The sequence below is a fragment of the Grus americana genome, chromosome 12 (genome assembly GCF_028858705.1).
Source record: "Grus americana isolate bGruAme1 chromosome 12, bGruAme1.mat, whole genome shotgun sequence".
Lineage (NCBI taxonomy): Eukaryota > Metazoa > Chordata > Aves > Gruiformes > Gruidae > Grus > Grus americana.
This window is the reverse complement of record NC_072863.1, coordinates 7462966-7475059: the sequence shown is the minus strand read 5'-3', so window position 1 is coordinate 7475059 and position 12094 is coordinate 7462966. Positions and strand designations below refer to the sequence as shown.

General features: G+C 51.7%; 1 protein-coding gene across 5 annotated transcripts in view; it reads right to left on the bottom strand.

The window, feature by feature from the left end:
• Window positions 1–11443, bottom strand: part of MCF2 (MCF.2 cell line derived transforming sequence) — a 60513-nt gene extending 49070 nt beyond the window's left edge. For all 5 annotated transcript variants that reach the window (XM_054839332.1, XM_054839333.1, XM_054839334.1 and 2 more), the window contains exon 1: window positions 11219–11443. In XM_054839332.1, the coding sequence (XP_054695307.1) occupies window positions 11219–11345 (127 nt within the window). In that variant the 5' untranslated portion in view covers window positions 11346–11443. The remainder of the gene's footprint in view (window positions 1–11218) is intronic.
• Window positions 11444–12094: the final 651 nt, after the last annotated feature.

Genomic DNA, 12094 nt, shown 5'->3' with positions numbered 1-12094 from the left:
GAAAATACAAGACAAAAGCCCAAGGCTGCGCACACATATTTGCCTCGGAAAGGCGTGGGGCTGTTCAGCAGCGTGTCTGCATTTGCAGTCGGGGTGAAGCCTGTCCCCAAAGCCAGGTCACCTCGCCTACCCCTGCCGACCCCCTTCCCCAAAGATGCAGCCGCTGGCAAGCCAGGAAAAGTTTTGCCCTGCGCTATAACGCCTGCGCCCGACTCAAGTGCTCAGCAGTAAAAGCAAAGACAGTTACAGGGTTACAGTAAATGCAGCTTTTGTTCCTGGTTCTGCAGTGATATGGGAGCGAAAGGCTGGTTTATTGATAGCTGGCCAGGGAGCAGGCTGGGAAAAGGGGGTTAACCTTTGCCTGGTAAAAAAAAATATCACTTTATTAAAAAGTTTCACAAGACATTTTCTCACTGAGAACAGCCTAACAGCTTGCAGCCTTAAATCAAGCCAGAGACAACCATAATTGGAAAAAAAGTGCATTTTTCCACATATATTTTCAAACTTTGCTTTCCAGAAAAGAAATATCATCTCAAAAATGCATGCTTTAACCCCAGAGTCTGGTGCTTATTCTCTCACATCTCTCTTAGCTGCAATTTCCCAACGATCATCATGGAAACGGCAAAAAGCAAAGCACCACAGGGCGAGGGTTCCCACCACGCTTGGGAATGACCTGAGGAGGGACTCGCTTTGGGAGTCGTGGTTTCCAGTGAGGATCTTGCTCCCCAACATTTTATTCCACTGAAAGTTTCATCCTTGACTTTGGCATAAAGGTGGAGACCCAGATTCCTAAGCACCCCCATGATTTTGAGTTTCTCGCTTCTCAAGGGTGGACATTTTTGGAAGAGGGCACTCAACACCTTCAGAAAATCAGGCCCTTCCAAGCAGTCCCAAGTTGAGCATCCAAAATAACTCATTTGAGGAAAAACTAGGTGGGAGTAATTTACTTCTGGCAGTGAAGGCTCGGGGAGCATTTCCCTTACAAACCCTCCCCATCTCCTGCGGGGTAGGAGAACCCAACAAGCAACAGAGGAGCAGGATGGCTGCCCTTTGGTAAGGTCAAGGCATAACAAGAGGCTGATTGTGGTCCCCTTAGAGCTGCTCCTTGGCCAACTCATCACTCGCTCTGCATTGGCCATCAAACTCAACCTCCTGGGCAAACGTTAGGGAAAATCAAGTGCTGGCATCGAATTTGCAGGCGTGTCGCTGTGCCTGCGGGACATCAGTTGGATGTTACTCTAAATCCTGTACGGAAGCATGACCTCTGCCCTCAAATACTGATCTCTGGAAAAAGAGCAGTGAAAAGCAGTGGGGCATCAAAGATATCCGCCTCTCAAACAAGGCTTCAATTGATGTTTATCAGCAATCTGGGGATTTCTTATTTGAAGGATACTCTTCAGACAGAAGAGACAAGACCCTGGGGGACTGCCCAGCACTGGCTATGAACAGTACATCCAGCCTGCATCTCCCTTGGCACAAGGCAGAGGAAGTCAAGGTTTCACGCAACTACACTCATTTCTCTTAAAAAGAGGCTTTGTGATCATCAGCTAGATAGAATAGAGCTGTAGCATTACAAAATTGAGCCCAAACCCCTTGCGTTACGGCATCCCAGAGCACTTTATGAACTATGATGCTATCACCACGCAGTTGGTATGACCTCAGGCTTTAGGATCTTACCAAAACCAAGCAGCATCTAGATGATAAATTGTCATAGCAGTGTAATAACATTTTTTATATGGGCTCTAAACTGGGTATTTATAAAATGCTGCTGCAATTACTACATTCAGAGACTCCTCTACGGAGGAGATCGTTGCCATGGCACAGAGTTTTGGAGGATGCATGAAGCCAAGCAGGGAAAAGACAAAGGAGAAATACAGAGCTTTCTATCCCACCAAGAAAAACTGATGTGGCTCAGCAGGGAACCCTGTTGAACCTGTCCTGTCCCCATCACTTGGTTTACGTAGTCCAGAACGTTTTTCTGGGTCCTGTCCACAGGACTGCGTCTCAAGGCCATTGCACAGACTGCACTTGTAAGAACGATGCTTATTGTTAGCGATCTTCCCTTTCAAGGCGATTCAAGCACAGCAGCACTTTGACGTACGGTGGAGGTCTGCAGTGACATTCAGAGAGGGGACAGCTACAGTCTGAGTTCAAATCCTTCTCGTAAAACTCAATTAAACTCTGAAGTGCTTTGCTCTTTGGCAACTATTGTTTTCTCTTCTTTTCCAAACTTTGCAGGCCCACAGCATCTGCAGACAGCAGCTGTGTAAGGCATCTGCCAAGCTGATATAATAGCGCCTTACACTTCACAACACTGACCAAATATTGTTTGCAGCTATAAAATCCATTTGGATATGGCTTTGTTGTGAATGAAGAATAGCAGCTTTTCATGTGAGGGTTGCTGCCGTAGTCTAGGAAACAAAACTGAAGTAAATCAAATGAAAAGGGTAAAGGATCACATTGAGCTTCTCCATGATCTGCTTGTCCATATGGACATCTACACCCTACAAAGCAGCATTTATTTGGTGTCAAGGGAGCCTGCTAATCAGCACACTTGTGACCTACTTCCACTTCCCTCGGTGACTTTCTGGGCTAACCGCGGTCATCAGCCAGCGTCCGCCTCAGGTTGTCCCACTGCAGAAGGCCCACCTGCCTCCAGAAGTTCCTTTGGGACTAACGATGCCTGTAACACAGACCTACATAAACCAACAGCGTTTGCAGGAAGGTCTGGTGCTCGGGGACTTTCAATGAGCAGGATTTCTTCCATCTGCCACGGACACCTCTGTCCGAGGCCAGCGTTGGTGCGAGCCTCCCAGAACAGCCCATGGAGCACAAGGTAGGCTGGGCATGAGGATTAAGCCATCCCTGTCTCACCTGCTTTGCACAGGATTAGGAACAGTAAGAGCAGCGTGCCCCAACCATGAACCCTGTGCAACGCAGAGCGTGGCCCTTTCAGCTTCTCTGGCTGAAGTTGCTCCACTGTGCAGAATTAAACATTCATTGGGACAAAGAACAGAAACTGAGTCCTGTATCTGAGGAGAAAGGCCAATGCACCACCCTGCGATTTGTCCCCCTAGCTCAGTCCTGTTGCTATACCCCATTCCATAGCCATAAAGAAACAGTCTGAAGGAATGACTCTGCAGCCTGTCACTAGGCACACTCACTTTGGAGAAGGGGAACAGTTTCACTTGAAATTTAATTATCTGCAAAAGCCGAAGAGCTCCTCCAGGAAGAATGACAGAAATCCATCCCATAGCCACGGTCGGGGCCAGAGCTTGCTGCAGGAAACCCGAGTCTCCATCGTCCTAGCTGGCGAGTGGCTGAGCCTCCCCCTGCTTTCTCACTGAGCAATTTCAAAAGACTTCGGATTCAATCCGGTACACAACCCGAAACATTGCCATTCTCCCCATCAGCACGCCATGTCCAGAAAGCAAGACAGAGGGAGGTAACAGAGAAAAAAGTACTATTTTATATTGTCTGCAAACTGCCCTACTGTGAACGGCACGCTTGCATGAGGTCTACACAAAGCCTGTCCAACAGCACGGTGCCAAGTGACAAAGTGCCGGTCCCTGGCTGCGGGGAAGGAGCAGGGCAGGAGCACGGAGGCATGCAGGCAGCTGCTGCTGCTGCCCGGGCACCGCTTCAACCAGTATCTTCCTGGGGATCGTGCCCCACCTGCACAATCTTTGAGCAGTGGCTTCCCTGACAAGCTTATACCTGGAGCAGGATCCTAATTTCCTCATCACTGGATCCACCCTCCCACCTTTCCGTCCTGCTCCGTACCTGCCCAGGAACGGGATACGACGCTGTGTAAATGCAGAGCAGGTGTTTACACAGTGTTCATGGGAACCGGAGCCAGGAGGGGCTGGCAGCTGGCCAGGCGGCACAATGCTGATGGAGATACCATACTGAACTGCACGTTCATCAGAGAACACGTAGCGGAGAATAGGACATTGTACTCCTCAACAAGGCCTGCTGTACTCACCAAAAGCTTATTTACAGGACCTGGTCTGAGCAGAAAACTGACAGCCAAGGTCCTGAGGCTGCTTCCTGGCTTTGAGACTAAACTTTTTGGTAGCTGGAAGCAAATTGTGTCTCCCATGGCTTCAGTTTCTCATTTGCAAACGGAAACAGGCACAAGTGCCAACAGGATATGAAGTTAGCAAAGGGCCACGAGCACGTCTGATGACAAGAGCAGAAAAGACCCCAGCAGCCCCCATCCATCAGGCTGACATAGGTGTCCACATCTGTACGGGTTGTGCAAGAGCTGGGATCAAAGGGCGGGTGTTAAAAACCCCGTTGAACTAACTGTTGGATGGCGTTGGGCTAACCTAGACAGCTGGGTGGGAAAAGGTCTCCACAACCCATGGGGCTGGTTTCTGGATGCGCAGAAGAACTGAAGGTCTCGGGATCAGACATGAAGTCCACCAGCCAGGACTTGGTGGCTTCCTCCTTGGGGACCTGCGGCCAAGGGATCATTTTTCCCTACAAGTGAGCTCGCAGCAAGCTGGCTCACAGGGGCTCGCAGGTCCCACACCAGGGACTTCTAAAAATTCATAGGGCAGAAAAACAGAGGGGCCTGCTAATAAGACCATTTCTACTTGGTTCCACCAAAGTCATCCAGAGCTGCAGAGCACATGGGGGTTAGCGGCCTTATGCTGCAATTACACCTTTTTACCGGAGGTAACAGCCTGGCCACGGGTTTAGACCTGTGGGGATCTTTTCCCCATGTGATGAATACCCCGCAGTAAAGCATACACTGCATCAAACAAATTTCCTTCTCTCCGCACCCCAGAAGTTCAGAAGTTAAAGAAACTCAGAGACTTGATCGTGCAAAGTGCAAAAAAACTCCTGTGGTCCTCTTCTGCATTTGCAAGCGATCTCAGGTACGTTGCAGAAGCTATATATGTAATCATTAGTAATTTCTAACAGCAGCTCTGAGCTGCACACACCCTCGTATGCACCAAAACCACGGTCAGCTGCTTGTGCATCCCGCCCTGACACATATATACTCTTCTAGCTGGGGGCCCCTGTTGCAAAGACGAGCCCTGTTTTGTCCCGGGGAGCCAGGTGGAGCAGATTCACCTTTAGCCATCTCAGTGCAAGAACAACAATTTCTGCTGCTGCACTAAAACCTGGCACATTCAACAGTTTGTAATTCCAGGTGGTGCAGCCATTCCCCGTGCCAAGTGAGCAACACAAAAGACCCATTAAAATATTTATGGCAGAAAAGCTTCAATATCCTTGACTGCTGCAAGCCCCTTTGTCCACCCCTGCCCGCAGGGACAGCTCGCACTGCCGCGAGCTGCAGGGGAGCATCTGCGTCCCCTGAGCCCTGGGCTCAGCCTGCAGGCACCTGCTTTGTAACTACAGCCAGTCAAAACCAGGCTTTCATTTGGAGGGAAAGATTAGCAATTAGATGAGGTTTTTAAATGCCTATTTTTCTGGAAGACGTGATGTATTGATTCCAAAGAAGATGATGGGGCTCCTCAGCCGGTTCTGTCAATAGCCCGATGGCAAACCTCTGCCGGCCACATGCAAATCTCCCGGTAAATCCTTGACTTGGCAGAGGCGCTTGCAAAACCTGCTTCTACAGGGTGGCTGAGCTGCCTTCTCAAACGCTTCCTGGGAAGAGCATCAGTACAATACGGGGGACAAGGGATAGTAGAGCCACAGGAAGACCTGCACCCCAGGAACGCGATGGGAGCTGTGGACAGGCAGGGTGTATTTAGAGAGAGCTGGTGGTTCAGGTGCTGCCAGCACTCTCTGGTCCTCAGGCTACAGGTGGTGGTGGGGCCATCCCAGGAGCTGCCAGGAGCCTGGTGGGGATGGCAGCCAGACACAGGTGGCCCTCGGAGAGCTCACTATGGAGGCAGGTCAGCAACAAAACGTTTCCTGCAGAGCCAGACGGGACAGATGTGCAGCAGCAGCTGCCACACCATGTTTCAAAGGGACCTGGCCCTGCAAAGCCATGCCCTGCACAGGACAGCCGCCAGCACCCGCTCCCCAATACAGCCACCACCCTCCACGGCCACACGGGCATGAATGCAGACCCCTCTTCCCGAATTGACACAGTAACTGCCTGCATGTGAGCATGGCCCAGCAAAAATTGCAATTTAAACTTCACCAGGAGCATCTTCTCATGTCACAGATGGGAAACTGAGGCAGTCACGTCAGGCAGGAACACATCGAAAAGACCCAGGTCTTCAAAAACGCCGTGGAGAGCCCCGGGATGGGTTGGTCACCACGCCACATTCAATGACTGCTTAAATTATCCTTTGTCAGACTGGGGAGGATATTTTGAGGAAAGGCTCACTCTGTTTGCAAGTTCTTTCTTTGACTTCTCCCCAAGCACCCACTCTGGCACAGTGTAGGAGGAGGCAGGATATGGCACCAGATGGTCCTCTCTTCTGACCTAGTGGCTGTGCTTCTCTGCGGAGGCCTTCTGGGGCTTATCTGCAGTTGATGCTTCAGTGCAGACATACATCCCCATCACCCAAACCTGGGAGTATGCTCAGCTAAGAAACCATACAGCAACAGCAACAACAACAAAAAAATAGTAAAGCTTCTGAAAAACTAAAATGACCTTTTCAAAAGGCTTAGACTTCTATACAATGAGGATAAGAGTGAAAATGCAAAAGAAAACTTTGTGGAAGAAAAAAAAGATAAGAAACAGGGAGAAAATGTTAAGTCAGCGCAGTCCAGGCTTGCAGACCATCATCCAGGCAGCGTGCCCATCCCACGGACGAACGTCCTCACAGGACCAGCTGAATCATCACCTTACAATAGGTGCTGATCGGCACGGCCGAGGAGGGATCGGATGGCAGCGCGTCCAGGCGTGCGCACAGCGACCCTGGATCGGGCCATGGCCAAGCCTGCGAGCCCCAGGGCAGGAGCCTCACTCTCCCAGGAATCCCTCCAGCAACCCCTCCAGCAACCGCCGGTGGGGAAACGCCGGCTGTGAAAGAGCAGGAGCACCCAGGGCACCGGCACGGCACAGCTGCAGTCACACGCTGACACAGAAAACTGGCAAAACCTCATTCCTGCTGACCATGGGCCATCGCTGCCGGGAGGATAAGGTGCAGCCAGCTGAGGATCCCACATTCATGGGAGAGTCACTCTCCAATACAATTTTGGGAGCTGGAGTGAGCAGAAGGGTCCCTGGGAGTCAGAGCTGGGCTGTGCTGCCAGCGAGGAGGAGGATGCTCAGGGGAGGTTAAAAGGTCCAGAGCACCCCTACGTGCTGGGGACCAAGGACTGGGGGTGGGGAGGGGGAGGGAATCTCTTCTGATTTAGATTTAACAGCTGGCAAACTGTGGAAGTTTTGCTCAGAGAAGGTGAATCAAAAGTAAACTAAACGGCAACAAGGCTGACGTGTTACCTCCTGTTATTGCTGTGGCTAATCTGCTAATGCGAGGGAACAAAATACTGGATGTTCTGATGTGTTCACATCCAATCAGAAAAACTACCTTCTCGTATCACCCCAAACTAGGCAAAAATTGGGGATGATAAAAGCCAGCTCAACTATACATGAATTTACATCTATCGCAAGAAATGTAATAAAGTTTCTCAACACCCACCCTTGTAGATTCAAACTCAGTGTGGGAGTTGAGAAAATCAGGTTTCTTGCATTTCTAATACTTAGGAGCTTCAATGTACTTTTAATTTTCTCCTGTTCCCATTTTTGGTCACTACTCCCTTACGGGAGGCTCAGGGAAGAGTCTATAGGTGTGTTGCGCATCAGCACCGGGGCACGTTTGCCAGCTGTGCAACATCTGCCACCAGCATGCACCTTCCCAGCCCACATCGTCAGCCTGCAAACCAGAGCCCATTCAGCACAAAAGACTTCCAAAGCCAAATAAAAACATACACGCACCAATAACTTCCCCATCATCATTCAATAGCATGCAAGCGTTGTTTTTTCCAAGCCAAATCCCAGTTTTGTGCATGAAGTAACTCTTGGGAGATGCAAATCCTTGGGCCCCACTACCTGCCTAGGAGCCTGGAATTACATTCACTGAAGTCACTGGAATAATTTATTCACTTTCATAGCCCATAGAGCCAGGAAACTAAATCATACAGCCAGGTTCCCACAACAGCATCACCTGGAAACTCTGCTGCAAAGTGAGGGAAACTAAAACCAATTTTTCCTGAATCGAAAATGGAAATGTTCAATTCTGGCATTCCCCTGTTGAGCAAAAGCACATCTCCAAATCCAGCTAACCGCTTTCCTGCAGCAGGAGAAGGTCAGTGGCATGGAAAGTGAGGGGGAGGACGATATCGCTGGTGCTCGCTGTCTGTCTCACACCACCCAGCCCTTGGACAGACACCCACGGAGCAGCAGATGGATAATTGCACCGTGCAGGCGGCTCAGCCAGCGCGGGTTCCCAGGGAACAACTCTGCCCCAGGAGCTCCTGACTCAGCCCTGCTGTAAAATCAAGTCTAGCATCGCCTGGGAGGAAAAAGGATTCGGGAGACAAGGCAGCCCCACCTAGCCACTTCCACCACAGCTCCTCGCGCTCCTTCCTCTGCCCCCAATTTTGCAATGGCCTTCGATTTTACTGCGTTAGGGAAACTGGCAGATGAGATGATTGAGGCTTTGGCAGCAGAGCAAGTTGAGGAGCATGGGACCCGAGCTGTGCTTGTCACACATGCCGAAACGACCACTGTCACAGCGACGCATGTCAGCCAGCACAAAGTTGCCCGTTTGCAGGACAAGGCTGAGGGCACTTGCCTGGTTTGTGGCTCTGGGATTTCCTTGCTGGTCCTACCTGCCAAAACCGACTTTACAAAAAGGCTCCTGCCACGAGCACGACTGGTGGCAATATCCGAGCTCTGAACTCTCCATCTCCAGGCACACGGGGGAAGCTCCGTGTCTCCAAATATCCTCCAGTTTGGTGGCAAAGACAGCACTTTGGAAGACTCTTTCTTCCCCCACCATATTTTGCGCTTCAGTTGCCTCCCTCCCACACAGCCCTGCTGTCACTTCACTTCTGTCCTAGTAAATGAATGATAAACCATTAAACTGCAGTTGTAGCAAATGTGATGTAGGGAGAGGAAGCACGTCCCACGTACTACTGACTGCTCCCAGACTACTACTCCTCCGTGGTCCACCCAAAGAGGTCTGACAGTGGCGCAGAGCTTTCGGAGGCTACTGGCCCTGTAGTCCTGCAGCTCCCCGAGGGACCCCAAGCCATTTTAGAGATGAGAATGGCTGTACAAGGCTTGGGATTTATATAGGCTTATATCTCACTGTAAGGCAGATACGGGGGAAACATCACCTCCTACTAGAAACGACCAACAAGTTTCCAGTACTTATGCGCAAAGGGAAATGGTTAAAACAAGGTCCCAGATCAGGCTGAATGCTCAGAAATCAGTGATGACGAAAAAACCCTTCTGATTTATTTTTAATCTCATGATTTGGGGAACCTTACTCAACTTTGTTTCTTTTTCAATATCTCATTTTAAGAATCTATGTAGATGCCAAATCAATCACATGTCCAGATCCCGCAGCTACAACCACATAAGTGTGCCTTTGTGGAGATATTTTGATTTCATATGAGCATTATACAAAGGTCATCTGCCAAGAGCTGGTTAGAAGGCAGGGCTCATGCTCACGAGAAACCCGCTGCCCACTTTCACCCGGTTTCCACTATATCACACATAAGAAAACGTTCACCATCTGCGTCCTCATCCCTGTGTCACCCAGCTCCTGTTCAAGCAGCGTGGGTGTTTCATCACTGACACCAGCACAAGGAGGATCAGACTTTCTTTTAATCACATTTGTTCAAGTCGCATCCTTTGCTAACTGGCCGCGATCACCCCTGCCTATGTTTTCATACCACATTTGCAGGGTACAGGCAAATGAACAGGTCAGCACGGGTACGGTGGGCAGGACAGCCCACAGCAGAGAGGAAGATGCTGTCATGGGCATCATCCCAGAAGAGCGATACACAAGCAGCTCCTGCAAAGCAGGTGACGCATTGGTGAAGTCCTCACCTGTGACTTCCCCCCCCCGATAAATTCCTCCCGCACCCCAAACTGAGCTTTGCAAAGAGGTCAAGGAAACTGGAAGCTTTTTTTGGGTCAGCGTATCTTTTTTGTGCCTGGCACGGTTCCAGGCGCTCTGCCAGCTGTGAACAAATAAGGAATGATGAGTGCCTTCGCCTCCTGACAACGTATGCATCCTCTAGCACGGCTGGAGTCACCCCAGGTGCCACTACCTTTCCTGGATCATGAAAGTCCTTGCTGCAGTTCCCCCCCCTCAAGAAAACAAAATAACAAAAAAGCCAGGGCTTCCCAGTTTATGAGCAGATCATTGTCCATCAAAGGAAACATAGTTGAAGCGCAAGAGCAGCTACAGCCTGAGGGTAAGAGATCAGATTGCGTTTGCTTCTCACATTAAGGGTGTGCAGCCACATCACCACCACCACATCTTTACAACTCCGTGCGCTCCCCAACGCAGCCTGGGTTTAAGCGATGTTTAAAGACCAAGAAACGAGGGAGGGAAGAGGGGCTAACAGAGACACACGCTTTACACACATCTGCTTTTCTACTTCACAAACCGGGAAAGGGCACACCATAGCCATCAGGCTAAGATGCAACTTCCCCGGGAAGATTTCTTTAGTTTTGAGCACGGGGAACCTGAAGAGGGGACTAGCACTGGCAAATACCCTTCTGCTCACCGAAAACGATCTCCTTTCTTCAGATACATTTCGAGCACTGCATTCCAAAAACAAGAAGGACATGCCAGCAGCACAACGTGAAACAGCTTCTCCTTATAAAACGAGGCCATTCTACACTGATCGTGCGATCCATCAAAATAACTAACACCCCGAGTCCCCCACAACCCTCCTGCAACAAACCCTCCCGGAGGCTTCCTGGGCAGACGGACTTGACTACCAACAGCTTTGCCCGCCTCGCCTTTGAATCCTGCCTCGGCAGCCGCCACTCAGACCCGGCTGTCGGGCGGTGAGGAGTCGGGCACCTGTGGGCTCCCTCCGCCCCGCTGCTCGGCCGCGGCGCTCCCGGCCGGGCTGACACCGCCGGGCTGAAGGAGGCGAGCCGGCAGCCTGGCTCCTTCCACGGCGGGACAAGGGAGAGGGATGTCCAGGGCAAGCCCTCCGCCACTCCCGCCCGACCTGCGGGGTCCCCGGACACCTGTGACACCCCCCGCCCCCCCAGCCCCTCGGGGCCCGGCAGCCCCCCGGGACTCACCGGCGGCAGCGGCCTCCAGCAGCGCGGCGGCCCGCAGCAGGCAGTAGTAGCGCTCCATCTCCCCCGCCGAGGTGCCCCCCGGCGGGGGACCGGCCGGGGCCGGGGCGGGGGCCGGGGCCAGGGCCATGCCCCGCGGCAGCGCTCCGCCGCCGGCAGCGCTCCGCCGCCCCGGGCCCGTGCGGCCGCCGAGGCGGGGCCGGGGGAAGCGGGCGGCCGCCGCAGCCGCCTCCGACCGCCCCGCGCCCGCCCCCGGCACCGCCCCGGCGGCCGCACGGGCCCGGTGCCACCGGCGCCAGCCGCCCCGAGCGCCCGCGGCTCTTTTTCCTTCCCTCCCCCCCCCTTTTTTTTCCTTTTTCCTTTTTCCTTCCCCCCCCCCCTTTTTTTTTTTAAATTTACTGCCCCTCTCCGGTGTCCCCGGCACACCGCCCTGCAGCGGGAGCCGCTCCCCGCCTTAGCGCCTGTAGCACTTCTCTAAGGAAAAAAAAAAAAAAAGTGTTTTCATCCTCAGCAAGCAGCATTCTAGCAAATTCCCTGAACAGCATATCAGAACTCCATTAAGCCATACTATAGCCAAAGCTGGCCAGAGCTCTAAGCACAGCGCTGGTCTGACCCATCAGCCTCAGTCTTCCCGATGCTGAAGTTCAAACAATGCCAGCTCATTCTCAGCAGGAGCCTGAGCTGCCCAGGAAGGCAGCACAGAGAAGTGGATGTTCCTGTTTTTCCAAAACAACCTTTTAATTATGCACCTTACTACAATAGCAGCCTTTTTTCCAACACTTCAGCAGTCAGGGCTATTAATTTAGGACCCAAGGTCTACCAATGGTAGTATGAAAACCACCATCTTTTGGCAGACCATGTCCCTTCTTACACTGATAC